Source organism: Poecilia reticulata, linkage group LG21 (assembly GCF_000633615.1).
Source record: "Poecilia reticulata strain Guanapo linkage group LG21, Guppy_female_1.0+MT, whole genome shotgun sequence".
Taxonomy (NCBI): Eukaryota; Metazoa; Chordata; class Actinopteri; order Cyprinodontiformes; family Poeciliidae; genus Poecilia; species Poecilia reticulata.
This window is the reverse complement of record NC_024351.1, coordinates 1,622,290-1,643,079: the sequence shown is the minus strand read 5'-3', so window position 1 is coordinate 1,643,079 and position 20,790 is coordinate 1,622,290. Positions and strand designations below refer to the sequence as shown.

General features: G+C 41.4%; 1 protein-coding gene across 1 annotated transcript in view; it reads right to left on the bottom strand.

Moving 5' to 3' along the window:
- Nucleotides 1-19,826, bottom strand: part of LOC103457174 (endothelin-2) — a 24,687-nt gene extending 4,861 nt beyond the window's left edge. Inside the window, exons 1-2 of the mRNA XM_008397138.2 lie at nucleotides 19,414-19,826; nucleotides 5,771-5,924 (exon numbers count right to left, since the gene is read on the bottom strand). Of these exons, the coding sequence (XP_008395360.1) occupies nucleotides 5,771-5,924; nucleotides 19,414-19,474 (215 nt within the window). The 5' untranslated portion in view covers nucleotides 19,475-19,826. The remainder of the gene's footprint in view (nucleotides 1-5,770; nucleotides 5,925-19,413) is intronic.
- Between the last annotated feature and the right edge of the window lie 964 nt (nucleotides 19,827-20,790).

The following is a 20,790-nucleotide window of genomic DNA, read 5'->3' as shown; positions in this document are numbered from 1 at the left end:
AAGTGTGTCTTTACCTCCATGGCAGAGGCTCCGCCGAACCCCTGAGACCGACTCATCAAACCCCTGGGGTTCGATCGAACCCAAGTTAAGAACCACTGGCCTAGAAGAACCAAACTTCTGCAGCCGGACCTGTAGCTGCTGTTGCTGTTGGAGTTATTTTACCACCGCAGCTGCAGCCATACGTCTACATTCATTCATTCATCATGCATTCGTCATATTTCTCCAGACGTTTGATAGAAAGCTGGCTGCACACGTTTGAATCTGTTATGGATTCACATCATTTTACATTCAGACTTGAGTATTTGCCCCCTTCCAGACGTCCTGCTGTTTTCCTTTGTTGCCCCACTGAACTGTTTCAGATCAACAGGTGAGAAGATAACGAATGATGACATTTGAAAGAGTCATGGATCAGGATTAGCAACAATTTATTCCACTCTGACTTAAAGTTTTCCAGCATAATAAAACAATTTCAGGTTATATTAAAGCATCTCATTCAGATTTAAGTCCCAACTTTGACTAGGCCACACCAGCAAAGGATTCCCAGATCATTATGCTGCCTCTACCGTGTGTGACAGCAGTTCTGATGTTCTTTTGGGGATTATCATCACGATTTTTTTTAAGTGATGCAGACTTTTGGGTGATTGGTTTTTATAACTTTTTCCTTAGAAAATAGAATAATTTGGAAACTGCATGTTGTGTTTATTCATTGGAGGCACAGAAACTTGAAATATTTAACTGCCTGCATGAAGATTTTTCCCTCTTTATAAATCAGAAGAAATCCTCGATGCGTTCCAACGTTTGCCTCCATTTTCTGTATTTTAAAATGGCTGTAAAATTGTTCCCTCCTGGAAAAGAAATAAGTCCTTAAAAGCCCCAGAAGAAGAAGAAGAAGAAGGTTCATGCTGAGTACATGTAGTTTTGATTTACTTCCACCAAACACAACAGCTCCCAGCTTTAATACAGAATGTCTTTTTTTTTTTTACCTGAAAATATGACCTGACAGCTCCTGACACGAGAACAAAAATCTGCCCAAACATCGGCGTTTCCATGGAAACCGAGGCCCAGAGTACTTCTTAGACAGTCGACGTTTGGCTGATGTTTACGGCGGCGGCTGCCAGACAAACTACTTCATGTGTCTCTTTGTAAATCAAACGTGTCCAGATGTTGAGGAAACTTTGATTGAGTTTGGTTCTGCCGTTCCTCACGCCTCTCATCCCGTCTTTCAGCTCTCGAAAACGCAAACTCCTCGTTTATTTCACTACTTATTTGGACATTTTTTTTAGAATGAATGTCTGACTTTAATCCAACATTTACTTTGATAGGACTCTTGTTTCATTCCTCCCCAATGATTCAGTTGATGTTTGTTGTTTTAACAACCTAATAAAAAACTAGAGCCAGTGATGATTTTTTTTTCCAGCCTCTTCAAGGCTCTCAGTTAAAAGACGGATAGTTTTGCTGATTTGTTAACTTTTATGTAAATTAGACTTTAAAAAGGATTTTTGTATTTGCAAATAATCAAATTCAATAAATAAAAACGGTGGCCGACAGGTGCAAATGCGCAGCAACATAGAAAACATGCAAACAAAAGAAAAGATGCAAAGTGCTGAAACCGGAAGTGCTCCAGACCACTAGGGGGAGTCGAACAAAAAACAGCTGTGTGCAAATTTAGGCTATGCGTCCTTTAAAGCGGGTGTTCAGAAAAGCAGCAATGGCGGCAAAACTATTTTTGCCGTATTTACACTTAAAATTACACAAAATGATTTTTTTACAATGTTTTTAGGTGAGAATGTAGATGTATAGATCTGAAATATCTGCTCGGTTCATCAATAAATCACCTAATTCCAATATTGCTCCGACGTTTTCGGAGATATCTGCTCCTGCTGCATTAACAGCCAGATCCCCTCCCAGGTGTCAGCTGGCCGGGAGCTCCAGGTTCCGTACACCGAGAGAGAACGCATGTCTCCCGGTAAATCGTTATAAAAACTCCCGATAGTTTTCCCATATGAGTGGAGGTGGAACACAGATATTAACGCAGGTAATAGCTGTAAAATAGTTTGGTTCACTAGTATTTAATTTATTCCTGAGCAAATAGGTTTGACTGATTAAAGCTAGCTTGCTGCATTTCATTTGTTTGCGTCTCTTTTATGTTTGCTGCATTTTATTTGTGTGCGCGTCTTTTTGTTTGCATGTTTTCTCTGTTGCTGCGCATTTGCACCTGTCGGCCACCGTAATAAATATATAGCAGGATTTATTGAGAAAATGATACAAGAAATGTTTGTATCATTTATTGTTGGTATTTTTCAGATTATTTTTATTTTATCATGATTGATTGACAGAATGGCTGCACAGTGGCGCAGTTGGTAGAGCTGTTGCCTTGCAGCAAGAAGGTTCTGGGTTCGATTCCCGGCCCCGGTCTTTCTGCATGGAGTCTCCATGTTCTCCCTGTGCATGGTGGGTTTTCTCCAGGTACTCCGGTTTCCTCCCACAGTCCAAAAACATGATTGTCAGGTTGATTGGTCTGTCTAAATTGCCCCTAGGTGTGAGTGTGTGTGTGCATGGTTGTTTGTCCTGTGTGTCTCTGTGTTGCCCTGCGACAGACTGGCGACCTGTCCAGGTGACCCCACCTCTCGCCCGGTACGCTAGCTGGAGATGGGCACCAGCACCTCCCGACCCCACTGAGGGACAAGGGTGTAAGAAAATGGATGGATGGATGATTGACAGAATGTTTATGTGTAAAACTAAGTGCGCAGTGTAACATTTTGTAGTGGAAACTTCACAAAGTGACACCAAAACAAAACAAAGACTCCCAGCAGAGAGAGCTGCTAACTGGGAATGTTGGGAAAATATTTAAAAAAGTGAAAATAAGAAACTAGAAACAAAATATTAACAGCAGAATTTTGTATAAAAGAAGTATCACCACAAATAATTTAAATTGTAGAATGATTCTAGGAATGCTGATAATTAGATGATGTGTTTTCATTTCTAAACCTGGAAAGTTGGGTTACTGAAGAGACGAATGCTTTTAAGAGAATGATTTAAGACGAAAGCGACCGCAGCGTTTAGTGGCAGTTAGTGATGGTGGGCACTGCGACTGCTGTTTAAGAGCTTTTTATGGAGAAGGCAGGAAGATCTCCTGTAACCACACTGCTATGTTTAGACCAAACCAACAATCTGAGACACTTTGGGATCCTCTCTGGAAGCTATTTTGGTGAGACCCTTTTTTTTTACTTGACCTCAACTTAATTAATTTTGAGTGTGACTGTAAAGACCTTTAATTCAGCCTCAAAACATCTGCAAATTTATGGGAAATGACAAAAAAAAGATTAGCCTTAGCTGTTACTTGAACTGACGGGAAACACAAGGAGCGTTTCATAAATGTATGAAGAACACTTTCCTCATTGGTTCCACTGATATTACTATTTAGCTAAAGTTTTACAAGTTTAAGTCATTTCTGAGGAACATTTCATTCTGCGTTGGTAAGCGATTTCTAAATGGGAGCAGCCAAGGAGGGGTTAACTGGTTGTGGGTAAAGGAGCATCTGACTATAATAGCCTTAAACTCTTTAGGTTTCTTCATTCTGTTGTTAAAAGTTTCAAGCCGGCTATTTAGGAAACCAGAGGAAACACTCCAGAAATTACCCTTCTTTAGGAAAGACGTGCTTTCTTATTACCTCCACCACAGCTAACTGCTCAGTCATTGCTTGTGCATACTCAACTAAAATCCAGTTGATTGGAGGTGATTGTGAATGGAGATCCTCTTATTTAAAACCAGGCAAATTAAAAGACACCCATGTGGTCCTAATAATGTTTCAGTGACATTTTGGCTTCTTGAGTCAGATCTCTAGTCTAACACGTATCAGTAAACCTTTCACAGGCAAAGTTTGATGTTTATGGGGAAGGAGCTGCGTTGTAAATAGCTACATTCACTTCAGCAACGTTTTAGAGCCGAAGTTACCTAAAACAGTCCAGGACTGCAGGCACCACTCTGGTTCTGGAACCACAAGTTATCATCAGGCACTCGGCATGGCGCCTAAACTACCTGACTGAGGACCCGCTACTTTACTATATTTAATACTCCACACAGGATGACGGAGTAGACGTAAAATATTGCAAAATGTGTCTTGATTACAATCAATATTCTCATAATATCTCAACATGATGGTTTCTGTACTAAAAAAAGATCGAAAGTCAAGAAAACAGCTGCAATAAAAAGTATTTAGACAGAAATGAAGTTAATATCAGCGGGAATTAGAGCCAGTTTAAACCTCCTAGTGGCCTAAAAAAAACCTAATTTATTACCAATAAATCACCCCAGAGCATGATGGGTAATATCTTTGCAACCTAACGTTGCAGGACATGCTGCTGGTGTTGGTTTCACAATGTCTGAATGAATCTGTTGATAAATTCTAGAGATTCTTCATCGAAATCACAGGTTCTTCCTCCCAGCAGCTGTTTAAATCACAGCCGGTTCCTGCAGTTATTTCCACAGTTTTACTCATTTTCAGTTACATTTCTGCTGATACTTTCACATCTTTGTTGTTTTGAACAAGTTGTGTTTTGTTCCATCTTATAAAACATCGTCTGACTGTCGCTCTGTCGAGTTCTCCATAAATTCTCACATGTAGTTTTTTTTTTATGTCTTCTAACTTAAATGAACATGCATATTAAATTAGCAGATGTACTGCTTCAAATAAAACTTAAAATTATGCCCACTCACTCTGCACAAGACTCCACTGCTGAAGGAAAAGCATGTTGAATCTGGTTTAAGGTTTGGTCCAGAATCCATTAAAGAACTGAGTGTGTGTTATGGTCAGGTGAGACCAAAATTAACTCTTTAGACGCCACTGGATGCACCATGTTGACCAGTAGAGAAGTTAGGAAGTGGGAACATCATGCGACTAAACGAAGGATGAATAGAGAAATGTAAAACATTCTCAACAAAGGGATTACCAAGTCAAATGATTTCAATCCAACTGTCAATTTATGAAAAGGAATAAAGATCAGAGTTTATGGAAGACAGTTTGTGTCAAAAATTATACCTGAGCAACAAATGAGGTCATTTATTCCATCCGTTCCAGAAAACCGTTCTTAAAAAGTATTTTCATTACTTCCTGATTCCACTTTATCACCCATTTGATAATTCCTGGATTTATGTGTTTTGTTTTGTACATGTGGTTGGTTTCCCTGGACATCTGGTGTGAGTTTCATGTATTTATAATCCTCATTATAAATATATTCTCCGGGGAAAACCATGACGTCTTTGACATTCTTCTTCCCAGCTGGGGAGATTTATATCAGGCATCTTCACTTTGGAAATCTGCTACTCTCTTCAGAAAATGTTTCACTTCAGCTAAATTAATCTGGTAATCTCAAACATGCAAAGAATAATTGTGTTTTAAATTAAAGAGTCGTTAACTTTACTGCAGCTGTTGTTCTTCATTTATCACTGATCTTGGAAAATATTATTGGATTTTTGTCTTTTAAGCTGTAGAATTGATTTCAGATCGTTTGTGTCCAACAGATTTATGAAGAAACTTAATATTAGTTAAAGATGCTGTTCACCGGGACCACAGAGACAGTTCGTCTTCGTTTTGGACTGCAGCTGCTGTTTGCATGTCCTCCCATCCTCCCTCAGAAACCCAGCAGCTACTGCAGGTTGAGTCTTATCTCTGCTATTCTTCATCATCAGCCCAGCACTCCAGCTCAGCCATCACCATGATAACAAACTCCTAAGATGTTTACTGTTGACCTCCGTTTCCTCGTTTCCTCACCTCGGGGTGTTGACCCACACGATGCCGATGTGACAGAAAAAAATACACTCCTTGTCTTTCTGGTTCTCACAGGAGCAGCGCTTTTCCCGCCGGTGGGCTGTGTGGGCGAGCTGCGCGAGGGGGCCCTCCTGCGCCACAGGGCTCATGTCAGACGCTGGGAAACACAGAGGAAAGAAAGTGATTAACATAAGCTCAAAATGAGTGTTTTCAGGTAAAACATTTACATTTTGTTCTTATTGTTGAAGGTAAAGAGATCATCTCAAAGCAGTTACTGCCAGGATGAGAGGCGACGCAAATGAAAGGACATGAGGTCTGAGCATCACACATCTGCAAGTTCAGACAAAAAACTGCTGTAAAAAATCTAGTTTAAAAATCTATATTTGATTTGTGCCACTTCCACTATTTGGTGCTAAAGTTAAAACTAGCCTGGACAGCCATGTTGCATTTTATTGGACTTTTACATCACCAACATGAGACATGTGTCATAATTCAGCAACAGAAGAAGCTGAAGAAAGAAGTGCTAACATTTTGGAAAAGAAAAACAGCAGAAATTGGCTTTGATAATCCCGTCAGTCCTCTCTGGTCAGCAACTTCAGAACTGATCAATAAATGGACACCGGCGAACGTTAGCAGTTCTGTCACGTGTTTTCTGTGTGACGTTCTGTTTCTGCACTACAGGTTCACAAACCATCCATCCATTTTCTTACACCCTTGTCCCTCAGTGGGGTCAGGAGGTGCTGGTGCCTCTCCAGCTAACGTACCAGGCGAGAGATGGGGTCACCTGGACAGGTCTCCAGTCTGTCGCAGGGCAACACAGAGACACACAACCATGCACACACACACTCACACATAGGGACAATTTAGACAGACCAATTAACCTGACAGTCATGTTTTTGGACTGTGGGAGGAAACCGGAGTACCTGGAGAAAACCCACAATGCACAGGGAGAACATGGAGACTCCATGCAGAAAGACCGGGAATCGAACCCAGAACCTTCTTGCTGCAAGGCAACAGCTCTACCAACTGTGCCACTGTGCAGCCCTATTCACAAACCATTCACACAAAGTCCAATAGAAGTTATAATTAATTAGTAATGTAAACAAAAGCAAACAAAATCATATTCCAGCATTTGAAAGACTTTTTGTCCCACTTGTAAAACCTCAGTGTGGTGGAACCTCAACATGCTGGACACACTGATCCCATTCGGGCCGTGGTTCCGCCTCACGCTGTGGAAAAGCTTCTCGTCAGCAGGAACATGGCGGGATGACGGGCGGCCTTAATACTGGACTGGAGGAAAGTCACCACACAGTGCGGCTCCTGTGTAATATCTTGAAACTGCGCTACATGTGGCGGATTAGAGAGAAGAGCGAAGGTTTGAGTGATGGAGTTTCTGCTTTCCTTGAAATCTTTCATTTGTGCTCAGCGATAAAAATCTGTGAATAGATGAATTTTCACCATTACCCAGCCAGACATGGATGTGGGTCCAATGTACAGCTTCTTTTTTCTTTGTCTGCAACATTTTGTTTGGGATTATTTAGCATAAGAGTGAAAACCTTCAAGGACCATGAATATTTTTACAAGGCTATAAACTGGATCACTGGCAGCTTGAATAAAAATCTGGCTTTTCTTTCAGTTCAACAAAGTAAGAAATTATTCAACTTGATGGACACAAGATTGCAGAAAGTCGTCCACAAACTACTTGGTGCAATAAGACGTTGGCTCCTGGCTGACAAACTCTTATATTTGGCCTGACACCAGTAAACTGCATAAAGGCCACAGCATGAACGAAAATAATGCACTGCAGCTCAGAGTCTACACCTGAACACTCACTGGCACATAGGGGCATGTTAAAACCAGCACTCAGGACCTATAAAGCAGAGAGAGACCGCAGATGGGCTTTGATGTAGCTTACAGCGCACAGGGGAATGTTTGGGCGTCTGTAGAGGGTTTTACACGACTTACATGCGAGCAAAATAACACGTTTCCTCTCTATAAACGCTCCAGTCATCACGCTGCTCTGTCCTGGAGAATGAAATATTTGAGGTTGTTGTTCCTGTAAAGTTTCCAAGGAAGCTGTTATTTTGTGAACTGATGCACAAAAACTTCTGGGACACTTTGGCTAATTTTAGCGCTTTGGGTTTGTTTTATTTTAGTAACATTCAGTGGCCATTAAGAGTTTAAGCTTTCAGGACATCTTGGAAAACAGCACTGACTCATTTAACTCTTTAGGAGAAGAACAAAGTCTGTGTGAAACTGAAACACAACAATATTTCTTAATGTAAAATCCTCGGCAACCATTCATGGACGTTTTAGACCTGAAACATTTGAATCTGAAATTCCTCGGCACAATGCAACTAAACATGACTGGGAAAGCAGCCAATCAGAAGCAGACATTATTTTCCTTCATGGTGATTGGCTGTCGATGTTGGTGTCTGCAGTAGTTGCTGAGATGGTTTCAATATTAATACATATTAAGGTATATTTTTGAGCGGGCTGCACAGTGGCGCAGTTGGTAGAGTTGTTGCCTTGCAGCTTGAAGGTTCTGGGTTCGATTCCCGGTCTTTCTGCATGGAGTCTCCATGTTCTCCCTGTGCATGGTGGGTTTTCTCCAGGTACTCCGGTTTCCTCCCACAGTCCAAAAACATGACTGTCAGGTTAATTGGTCTGTCTAAATTGCCCCTAGGTGTGAGTGTGTGGTTGTGTGTCTCTGTGTTGCCCTGCGACAGACTGGCGACCTGTCCAGGTGACCCCACCTCTCACCCGGAACGTTAGCTGGAGAGGAACCAGCACCTCCTGACCCCACTGAGGGACAAGGGTGTAAGAAAATGGATGGATGGATGATTTTGTATTAAAACTGAAATTTCTTGGCACAGTGGATGTGTTAAAATAGGCAGTTATAAGCATTTTTAGAGGGAGCACCTCTAAATAAATGTAAAGTACTAATCAGATCCAGAAGTTATGCTAACGCTAAAGCTAACATGATAATTAGCCAATCTGAATTCAACCAAAGTAGAAAACGACCACATATTGGCCTGTTTATGAGAAAATGAAAAAAACAAAAAACTGTGGCTGTGGTGAAAACGTGAGTCCTCCTTTGGGTCGGCTCAGTAGCTTCTGTGGACAGCAGCCAGAGATTCATCCATCAGTCTCAGGTGATAAAGGAGCAACATCCACATCCAGCCAACATGATGTCTGTTTAATGTTTTCACCAGTTGGAGTTTGTTTTATGAACCAGAACCCAGAGTTTACTCAAGAATACCGTTTCCATTTAGTCTATTTTGATTAGATGAAACATAAAATATTAATATAAATGTGCTTGTTTCGGAAAAAAACAAAAAACATTCCAGGAATTAGCGACGCGAACTGCAGCGGGTTCCTGAACGCTGCAGGTGAGCGAGAACTCAGTCTGGGTTGATTTCACAGATAAACTTCCTGAGTTGGAACTGTGGTGTTCAGCTTGAGCTTGGAAAATTAATTTCTTTCAGATTTGTCACAGTTTGGACAGCAGAGAGCTCAGGGGCTCAGTGACCGGAGAACGTCTGCAGGTCAGAGTCGTCTGAGCGCCGGCAGGTTGGACGCGGCGCTGGAAGGCGGTCAGGCCTTTTCGCCACGGTCATCGTGTATCCAAAAGCACACAGAGCGCCCTCATTCAATTTCCTGCCTGTGGACACATCGGTTTATTCATGCAAAGTTAAACAAGCAGCTCAAATGTCGCAACCCCACAATCTGAGGTATCTTTTCACCAGTCTGACATTCTGTCAGGTTATTAAATTCAACTGTCAAAAATAATATCTGACACGGCTTCTTTACGTGAGATCTTGTAGTTCAGTTCTTCTATTTGTTCCCTCATGTAAACACAAAGTATTGGAGCAAATCGATTCTTTTTCATTCTTCTGTTTCTGACATGGTTTATGTTCAAACTTCCACTGTTTTCCTGTCCACTGTTTTTGCTCTGCCTGCATGATTTATAAATCTAAACATGCATTTTGTGTATTTCTACTCTCTCTCATCACAACAGTTTTATCTACAGATTCTCTTATAAACTGGATTTTCTCCTGAAATGTTGTGAACACATAAAAAGCAGCATGTCTGGAAGATTCTGGCTTTAATTGGAGCTTTAGGGACTGTAGCTGCCCAGATCAATGCCTGAATCAAACTAAACATACCGAAAAGATTTTTTTTTAAATACACAAGACGATCAAAAGTTAAAAATTCAAAAGGTTCCCCTTCTTTTCCTTTCCTCAAATCTCAACACATCGTTCTTTGAATGATGAACTCCATGTGTTCACCCAGATAAATGTGGTCGTCTAACAGCTCCTCTGACAATCCTTCAGCATGTTTTCACTTTGCATCTACTTCAAACTGACCTTAAAACTTTTTCTGCAAAGATCAGGAAGACTTTTATGTCTGACCTTTCAACAGGAATCGAATCATTTGGCTTTTATTAGACTTTAACATATTTCTGATGGTGGTGGGAGTTCAGACCCTGTGGTTCGACACGCAGCCATTCAGGCTGTTTGTCAGGTCATTGATCCTGTTGAAGCCTTTTGGACTTTCTAACAAACCAAATGAGGCTCCCAGATATTATCAGACGATCCGATAGTCTGAGGGTGAATGTTTTAAAGGGCCGGTTGTGGCAGAATGAATTGATAAAAATCCCTTAATATGTTAAAATACTAATAGTCTCTGCATTCAACAATTTCATCTTAAAATTAAATAACATTTAACATCTTTTCACACTGATTAGTCCCTGCAGGAATTTTTGTGACTCTACATTCTAAATGAGACATTTTTGCAATATTTCAGTTTGTGAAAATGTGACCTTTTGTTACCTTCTGCTGTTGATCACGGACTGTAACTTGAATTCAAGAAAGTCGAGGCTGTAGTTTAGTAGAAGTAAGAATTACTGCCACCTGCAGGTGGGAGTTAGTAATGTCTTTAACCGTTTCTGTGGAACATTTGCAGCATGATAAAAGTACCTTAGTGCGAAAAAATGGGGAATCTGTTGATTTTGTGTGGATTTCTTGATCGTGAAAGAAACTGATTGAAAGAATACAAATTATATTTAAACTCACAGCTGTTGTCTTGAAGGTTATATTTATGTGTCCCTTTAGGGCCACATAAAAAACTGGAGGGTCTGAACTGACATGTGGTCCAAAGGAAAAGTGTCAGAAAATGACAGAAAAAACAAAATTTAAAGTCAGAGAATTAAAAAAAAGAGTAAAACTGTAAATGTTCAGCATGTTTGAATCCCTGTGAAAACCTTCAGCAGAGCAAAACTGTCCTGATTTAAACCTGAACTACATCAAACGTGTCTGACGGATGAACTTTCACCTTCCTTCCTGAAAGGCTTCAACACTTCAACCACAGACTCTCTAATGGTGCCAATATCAAACTTTCCTCCTCTTCCAAAGTCCAGTCTGCCGGAGCGGCTCAACTCGTCACCTGAAGGTTCCCGGCCGTCGGCTGTCATCGCCGTTTCTTCCTCACCAACGAAATTCAGCCTCATGAAAGATAAACGATCTCTCCTGACTCGTTTCCCGTTTGCCCTGAATCATGTCAGGTCATCAGACGAATCAGACGCGTCTGAAAGCTTTCTGAGCTGCAGGCATTTCAATCTAAAACCTAGAAGACTTTTAATCAGCAGTCATTAACTTCCTGAAGGAGCCTAATATCAAACCCAGCGCAGTGAAAAAGGTCAGAAAGGCTGCAGAGGAGCTTCAGATTCTTACTTTCTGTTTGTTCTGAGCTGCTGGAGGAACAACGTTCTGCAACCAGCCGACCAAACTCTGCGGCGCAAAGTCGGTTCTGGTAAACAAGCAAATCAATCAGCGGTTTCACTGTCAGTGAGGTTAGATTCAAAAGTCTGAGCAGCTCAGAGAAGTCTCCTGCTGCTGTGAAAAGCATAAACAAAACTAGAAAAAAGATGTCAAAACAATAAAACCACCAGGATGCTCTACGATCTGTTAATGGATGCCAGAGGGAGGCAAACCACATGCAAGCATTTACTGGTTCGACGTTCGTCTTGAGCCGATTCCAAATTTAAGTCCTGAGAGGTTTCAGAATCGCTTGATTCCAGTTCCAGTTGTAAAAACTCAGACTATTCTTCACGTCTGCTGCATCACATCTGTAACAATATCAGCATTTTCCCTCCAGTGTGCGAGTCAAAACACAAACCGGTGTCCTGCCTAAGACGGGACATCACATTTCATGCTGAAAGCTGGTAGTTTATTGTTTCCCTGCTCCAGGCCATGATTCATGCTTTATGGATGCAAACACAACATTTTTTCCATTTCACATCTTGAGATGTTCCCGTCTCCCCTCCTGGCAGCAGTTCAGTCCGCTGAGCAGCCGTCAGCAACGCGGCGGCTTCCTCTCCTATAATTTCCTTTAGTGTTCTGCGGTCTTTATGTGCTTCCATAAACGTTCATGCTTTATGCAACAAGTCATGGAAATGTGCCTGTTGGTTCACATGCATGTCTGCAGAGTAAAAATCCCAAGATGAGCTTTGAAACAACATCTGACAATGTTTGGCTTAATTAGTTATGATTAATCGTTATGTTAATTTAGCAAATTATTAATAACGTTAGAATTTCATTCGCCAAGACGTTCATTCTACACTATTAATATGGACTATTATTATTATTATTAATAATAATAATTAAAGAAACTTTACACCTAAACTTCCAACATGCATTTAAACCACTGAACCAAAAGGTGAAAACAAACTGATCAGATCAACCAACTAATAAATGATGACAATTAAACTGAATAATGAAAAATATGTCATAAACTAATTATTAACAGTCAAAGTTCAGAAAAATGACAACAATGCAGCCATATTAAAATGTTAAAACCTGAGAATGGAATAATCGAAAATGATTTTCATTCCTCCTCTCTCTCTCTGCTCCGCGTCCATGAGGTCTCCTCTATTTGGGGTCAAAGTTCAGGCATTATTTGAGCTTTTGAGATGCTAACTAAGGCTGCAGCCGGAAGTGACTCAATTCCGATTTTTTTACCGGGTCGTTCACACTGCCAGTAAATGCTTCCTGTATGTGTTCTGCAGTGTAAACGGGCAAACGACCTGAAAGTGTCCCGCATGCGCAGTAGAGGGCGCTATAGCGTCAGCGTTCTCAGTGTTCTGCCAACCGCCATGAGAAGAAGAAGAAGAAGAGCTCAGAGTTTGCGGAAGTAAACATGGAGGCTAACGGTGTAGCTTAGCTTATATATTTGAAGTTGTTATCCGGCCGGAGCAGCAAATTAACAACTTAATCCTCATATAATCCGTCATGGTTGTTGTTTTTCTTCCTTCCTGCTCGTTTCAGGAGCAGAATAGTGAGATTTGTTGAGAATCAGTGACGTTCAGTTCGGATGAAGGCGACCTGGACGTTATGGTCGCATTTGAATCGGATACGTATCGGATATGGATCACATTCTAAAAGAATCCGACCTGAGCTGTTCACACTGCCATGAAAAGATCGGATACAGGTCACATTATGTAAAAACAATCGGAATTCGGTCACTTCAGGCTGCAGTGTAAACGCAGCCTAACTGTTTCCAGCTGTAAAAGCAATACCTTGTTGCCATGGCTACACATTATAACTATCTGAAAGAAGAAAAAAAAGAAACTATGACCAAATATTCTTACCAGAGGGAATAATTGTTCCAAATATTCAATGTGTCAAAAATTAATGCCAAACAAAAGTCCAGAACCAGTCAGAGCCAACGTAGCAGAGCTAATGCCAACATGCTAAAATCTACTAAATACTGAGGAAACGGATGAAAACGTATAAATTTAAGGAAATAATTTAAATTTGAACTCTTCTCATTCTGGCTGTTAGCGAACAGATTGATGATCTAAACGGACTGAAACAGGAAACGTTTAGTTTGCTGTTTGACGGGAAAGAAAACTGGTTCTGAAGCAGTTTAACGTTTCTTAGCTCTGCTGTAAATCTGTTACCTGTTAAAACAGACTCTGCTTGGCTCCACGATATTCAGTGATATAAACAGGTGGATCAGCTGCTGATCCGTGTTTGGGCTGGCCAGAACCAGAACCCCCCCCCCTGGCAGCCCAGAGGATTAGGTAACATCTCAGCATGAATAAATGAATTGACCAGAACTCTTCGTCGTGAAGCGGTTTTGTGTTTGCAGTAAAAAAAAACACAAAATAAAAAAACAACAAGCCTGGAGTTTGACCTGTGCAAACTCAGGTTTCTTTGGACGTGACAGACGATGCCGAGTCCAACAGGAGGGCCAAGCTAAACTCCTTCCTGGCTCATTTTGAAGCCTAAACGTCTCCAGCTTGAACACGGAGAACTGCTGGAAGGATCCTGCAGCACAGAGGCTCCAACCGGCCCCAAAGCAGCACCAGCCCCCCGGTGGGCCGAAGGAGGGCAGCTGACCACCAGGAGACCGGATGCAACTCACACTGACGGAGCCACTCTACTGTTTAACCGCCATCATTAATCTGGGATTAAACTTTTTCTGTGGTCTTAAATGATGGCTAATATCTGCTAAGTACAGTGATTTATAGAGGATTATTCTCAGAATAACATGTTTGAAATCTGATCTAGAGAAAAAATCCTCCAGATTCACCTGCAGAGAGGAGAGCAGCATCACAACCAACACATACAAACTGAATGTGAATTCAGGTTGGTCACTATTTCTGTGAAGTGAGTTTTTATTTTACCTACAAAACATTAGAGATGGGTGGAGGAGAGCTGGGTTTGGTTGGAGAACTCCTGACCAATTCAGGACCTTTTAGTCTCCACTGATGTCAGCAGCCAGAAGGAAAAACTGGATTTAGGTTTAATCTGGTCCTCATGCAGACCAGTGATAACAAATAAATAAATATCAGGTAGAAAATGTCAGCAATATGATTAAAAAAGAATCAACCCCCCCCTGCCAAGAAAACTAAAATCTAAATCAGATTATGAAACTTTAGCTGCACCATCTGGATTATTTAACCTGTCAGAGAAAAATATGGGACTTTATTTTACAAAGTCATATTTCCACCATCTTATTTATTCAGTTTCAAGCTAAATGTTTTATCAGCAGGATAAATATTAGTTAAACTAAATATTTAACTCCAAAGTGAACATTAGTTTGCAAACTAAATATTCAGTCTGGAGCTAAATATTAGCGTCACACTAAATATTTAGCTTACCAACTAGATATTTGACTAAACATTTAACTTCTTTATACACAGCATACTAACTAACTGGTTAGTTTGAAATTTAGCTTGAAAGCTAAATATTTACCTTGCAAACCAAATGTTTAACGTTCTAACTAAATATTTACGTCATAAGCTATTTAATTAGGTTATTTATGAATAAATGACAGTGACTTTGACAACTAACCTCCATCTATTTTCTCTTATGATGAGCCAAATCACACATAACTGCTGTAACTTTTCAAATTTCTGCCCACAAAATATAATCTTTTAAAGTTTTCAATATAGCGTGCGACCAATAAAATTATTTTTAATACTGTAATATTCTTTGCAATTAAGGGGAAACGGCTGACTTCCTCCATCTTGATGATGTCACTGAAGAAATTCACTATTCACAAAGAGCTGTAACTAAGCAAATAGAAAGTTAAGTGGAAGGAAGAAGTGTGGTGGAAAAGCAGCACGGATGGTTGCACAGACCACAGAGTTTGCAGCTGAAGTCAAAGATTCAAAAATCTCAACACTCTGAAACTGAACCAGACACAAAATCCTCTTTAGGTATAAAAATTAAACGTCTGATCTGGTTTAGAGGAGGACGGGTTGGTCAGAGTCATGGACGGTTTGAGAGTCAGTCCTCTGCTGGTTCTGGTTTCCTGAAGTCAACGCCGCCGTCTACCAGGACATCTCACAGCGTTCATGATTCCTGCTGCTGACAGGTTGGCATGGAGACGCGGATTTCATTTTCCTGCAGGGTTTGGTACCGACCCGGAGGAGGCGGCTCAGTTCCAGTTTGGATTGGAAAATGTGAATTAATTTAGATGATGAAGGTTCTGATGCGTCTCTCCTCACTGAGCCGATCTGATAGAAAACCAAGTGGGAGACGCAGTGAATGAGAGAAACACATAATGGTTTCGTTTGGATCAATAAACTCGACAAGCGGAAGCGAATGAAAGTGATTAAAATTAAATATTTTAATAGGGAAGTAAACAATTATGGAAAAATATGAAGAATTGTCAAACCTTAAATTTACGGAGGATTACGGTGACTGAAAAAGAAATTCTGATTTTCTTCCTCAAATTCTTTAAATTCAGATTTTTTTTCTCAGAATTCTAATTTTTCTCAAAACTGTAAATCAAACGACTCCTGGTTCCTTCAGACAGTAATTTCTTCTCCTGCCCAGCTCACATTGGTGTCCCTGGGACCGATTTCTCTCAGGTTCCCATCAGCCTCCAGCGTCTCAGATTAAATATTAGACACTTTGAAGGTTTTTGCCTTTTCTGCAGCACGTCAACCGTTTCTCTTTTGCTCTGGTTTTGAGGCTAAAAGCTGATATTTTCCTCCATTAAACTGTTTTAGATGTCAGACATCTGACCATGAAACACAAAGAAATCAGAGGATGAAGGCTGAAAATTACTCTATCTGCTAATAAAAGATCAGGTGACCTGGGTCTAGCATCCGTTTCTTGTAGAAAGGAGCAGATCCAGAACCGGGCCTGCAGAGACAGGCATCTAAAACATTAAGTTGTACTAATTATTTTTTATTCAGCTCTTAAATTTGAAGACTCCAGACCTGCATGAGACCAGATGCAGTCAGGCTGGTCTGAATGTCAGGGGAACTAAATGAGACCTGATGTTTCAACACGTGTTCGTCATATAAAGGCTTTTTATCGCCAAGTCTCCATTAACTCTGAATTAAACTAACAAATCTGACCCAGAATATGCAAATTAACTTAACTGCTCTGCTGCTTACAGCTGCATTTCAGCTAAACCAGGCAGTTTAATGAGGGAAACCTCCGTTATTCAATGGATTTAGAGGTTTAAATACAACATATAAATGTCATTTCAAACTTTGCTGCAGTTTAATCTCGTTTCTTTTACCAGCTTCAAACAGCATCGCCAAGTTTTTTAATCTGTAATTTATTTTATCTCTACGTTTGGAGTAACGGCTTTTCATGTCAGCATCTCCAGCTGCAGTCCTGATCCTGACAGCTTGGCTGCTTTCCATGAAGTCACACCAGGAAGCTGTTTGTCATCCACAGGTGAGTCTGTGTGAGTCAACCAATCAGAAGACTGCAAAGCAGTGACATCATAATCTGGTTATTTAATTATTTGAACATTTGTAGAATTGGAGAAGGTGAAAATCTTTTTTACATGGTGAAAAACAACATCCATCCATTTTCTTTACACCCTTGTCCCTCAGTGGGGTCAGGAGGTGCTGCTGCCTCTCCAGCTAACGTGCCAGGTGAGAGGCGGGGTCACCTGGGCAGGTCACCAGTCTGTCACAGGGCAACACAGAGACACACAACCATGCACACACACACTCACACCTAGGGGCAATTTAGACAGACCAATTAACCTGACAGTCATGTTTTTGGACTGTGGGAGGAAACCGGAGTACCTGGAGAAAACCCACCATGCACAGGGAGAACATGGAGACTCCATGCAGAAAGACCGGGAATCGAACCCAGAACCTTCTTGCTGCAAGGCAACAGCTCTACCAACTGCACCACTGTGCAGCCCTGAAAAATAACATTTTGAAGAAATTTTAACTAAAAAAAAAAATAAAAATGTTAATACAGAATTTATTAATGTTTTTAAGAATTGCATTTTGAATGTGATCCAAACAATCCTGGAACGATGAAGATTGATTTATTCATCTTAAATGGTCAAAGAAAGACTAAAAAGAAAAAACAACTTGTTAATTTTTTGTGCCGTTTTGCATCAAGTTGTTTTACAAAATAAAATAAGAATTTATGACGTTAAAAGCCGTTTTTATCCGAGTAGAGAATAACTTTGACATAGGAACTTTAAACCCTACAGTCTGTTCAACACGTCAGGAAAACGACGAGCTGCAGAGGAAATGGATGCACGACGTTTTCTGCAGAAGAAACTTTCATGGATCTGAAGTCTGACGTCTCTTTATCAGGAGAAACCAGGACGTCCAGGCAGGTGATCAGAGATTTGTTCAATTTATGACTTCATTTGATATTTTTACATCTTTATAACATTCAAGTGGGGGTCTTGTGAGCTTTTAAGCATCATCAACAGAATCACCCTGATCTTCTGTATGCAGATTCCTCTGGGGTAACAGTCTGAGGTAAACCTAAACCAGGGAGTGGCAGCCAAACTCATAAACTCTAGATTACATACCTTCTCCTACCAATCTCTGGATTTAACAGCATCTATCACTCAGAAAGGATTCATGTGAAATGAGAAAGCTTTTAAAACTAATCCTGGGTCTTTCACTGAGCATGAGATGTACCAGCCTGAGGGGACGTTTTGTTTTCACCACTTACTCTTGCAGTCATAGCAGAACAAGGGCGCAAATGCAATTGTAAATCCAATTTAAAATTAAATTCTGCAGCGCACAAAGAGCTGCCTGTGATCCTCATCCTTCGTGTTTTATCTGCCGGGTTCACGCAGGGGCAGACAGGAACCTGCAGGTAGAGGGCCAGCCAGCAGCCCCAGGGTCAAACACATTCCAGGTTTTCCTGTGTGCAGACATGAACCCCCCCCTGCCCCCCGTGATGTTTTGCATTACATTCCTCAGGCATTATCCAGCAGGCGGGGAAAGTTTTCCTCACATATTTGGTTTCTTGAAGGCGTTACAAACGTCCTTCTGTCCTGCAAAGCTCATCAGTGCACACAACTGCTAAAAAGCATCAATCCATAAATTACCTCTCTGACTGAATAACAGCACAAAAACACCCCAAATCTGGGCTGGTCCCACCCTGAGTGATGCATTTATTATTATTATCCACCAAAGTCTGTGGTAAAGTGTAAAACTGTCAAGGAAGGAGTGACTGCATGTTACCACAAGACACAAATCTAATTTATTAGCACCTTTCAGCCAAGTCAGACCAGGCTTTTACACGTTTTGCACAGAAATCTCTTTAAAACTCTCGTCTTCAGCTGCAACCACATGGAGACAAACCTGCCTCAGCTGTGGTGCAAATAATCAGCTTCCAACTGAAACAGATTCACTTTCTGGAACAAATGAGCAGAGTGTTGATTTATCGTCAAACCCGACCGCGTTTTAATTAAAAAAGACAAACTGGGATTTTATCCAGGCTCCAAACTGAAAAACTTATTTTCTTTCCACACCCAGATTTGATGCTTTCATCCCATTTATTACGTTTTCTCACCTTTGGTCGGTTCCAGCCCTTCAGATTACTCAGCTGCCATTATCCTGTCAAACTCCCTCATCCTCTGCAATGCAGCCGATATTAAAGCCGGGACGTCCAAGAGTAATTATAGAAGAAAAACATGCATTATGTGTCCTCAGTTACCCGGTGACACAGTCCTTTAACCTCCTGAGACCACAGAGCTGGAGCTGCTTCACTGTAATGCTGCATACTGTGAGAAGATGCATATTGAAGCAATTTTAAAGAAAAGTCCTCAGTTTGGCTTGGAGACAGAACCTCACCCATGTCAACAGTATTAGACCAAATCATGAAGTTCAGAACCGGTCTTACCTTGAAACTGATGGATCAGCGTCAGAGTCGTGGCCAGAAGCCAGAAGTGAGTGAAGTCCATGCTGCTCTGCAGCCTCCAGGTGAGAAACGAAAGAAGAAAACTCTTTAGCCTCCAACCGGTAAACCCTGCAGGAGCGTGGCTGCTGTCGACCTGAACACCTGCGGGTCTGAATGTCAGCCTCGTGTTCGTACGTCCAGACGGATCCGCTCAGGTAGTGCTGAAGGAAATCCCCCGGTATGGAGGGGCTCAGAGGCGTCTGCACGCTCCAGCAGCAGGGAGGATAATGAGCTGGGTGATAACAGGCGGAGAGGAAGGAGGAGGAGGAGGAGGAGGATGCAGAGGAGAAGCAGCTCCTGCAATGAGAACCATAAATTAGAGCCTCCTCTGGTTGACCCGTGTCTCGCTCTCACTGTGGTCCGCTCTGCTCCGCAACCTGGAGTCTGACGGCTCCTCCAGGGATTCCCTCACAAAGCCATCCTCACACCAAGCCGCCCTGTTTATTTTTACTCTACACAAACGTGGAGAAGGAAAAACATCCATGCTACTCTGTCTGCAATGGTGTGGAAACGTTTTCCCACTTCACAGATTCCGTCTGTTTTTCCACACTCAGAGTTTCAGCCTGGTCATCGGCTGAACCTGGTTTTCTGACCTCATGTCCCTCCATGATCAGGATGAGAGTCTCACCGCCTCAGTTAAGGTTTCTACTTCATGATTCAACAAAAAGAGACAGAGACTGGGCAAAAATTGGAGAACACAGAGGTCCGATTCACATTTTCCAGAAAAAGTGTTGATGATCTCAAGGACTTTGGGGAGAAACGTCGGTGGACTGAAGAGACGAAAGGGAAGCTTTCAGAAAGGTGTGTCTGGTTTCACTGGCTGTAAAACCAACAAGATGCTCAGAACCAGAACATCAGACCTACTGCTCAACACGGTGGTGGTACTATGATGCTCTGGGACCTGAACCATACATTCAGCTCCATAGCTGAATGTATGGTTCAGCTATGGACCGCTGGAGAAGATCCAGCTGTCAGTCCATGGATGGATGGATGGATGGATGAATGAATGAATGGATGGTTGATGGATGGATGGATGATGGAAGGATGATGGATATCCATCATCCTTCCATCCATCCATCCATCCATCCATCCATGGAAGGATGGATGGATGGATGATGGATGGATGAACAGATTATGGATGGATGAATGAATGAATGAATGAATGAATGAATGAATGAATGAATGAATGAATGAATGAATGAATGAATGGATGGTTGATGGATGGATGGATGATGGAAGGATGATGGATGGATGATGGAAGGATGGATGGATGGATGATGTATGGATGAACAGATTATGGATGGATGAATGGATGGATGG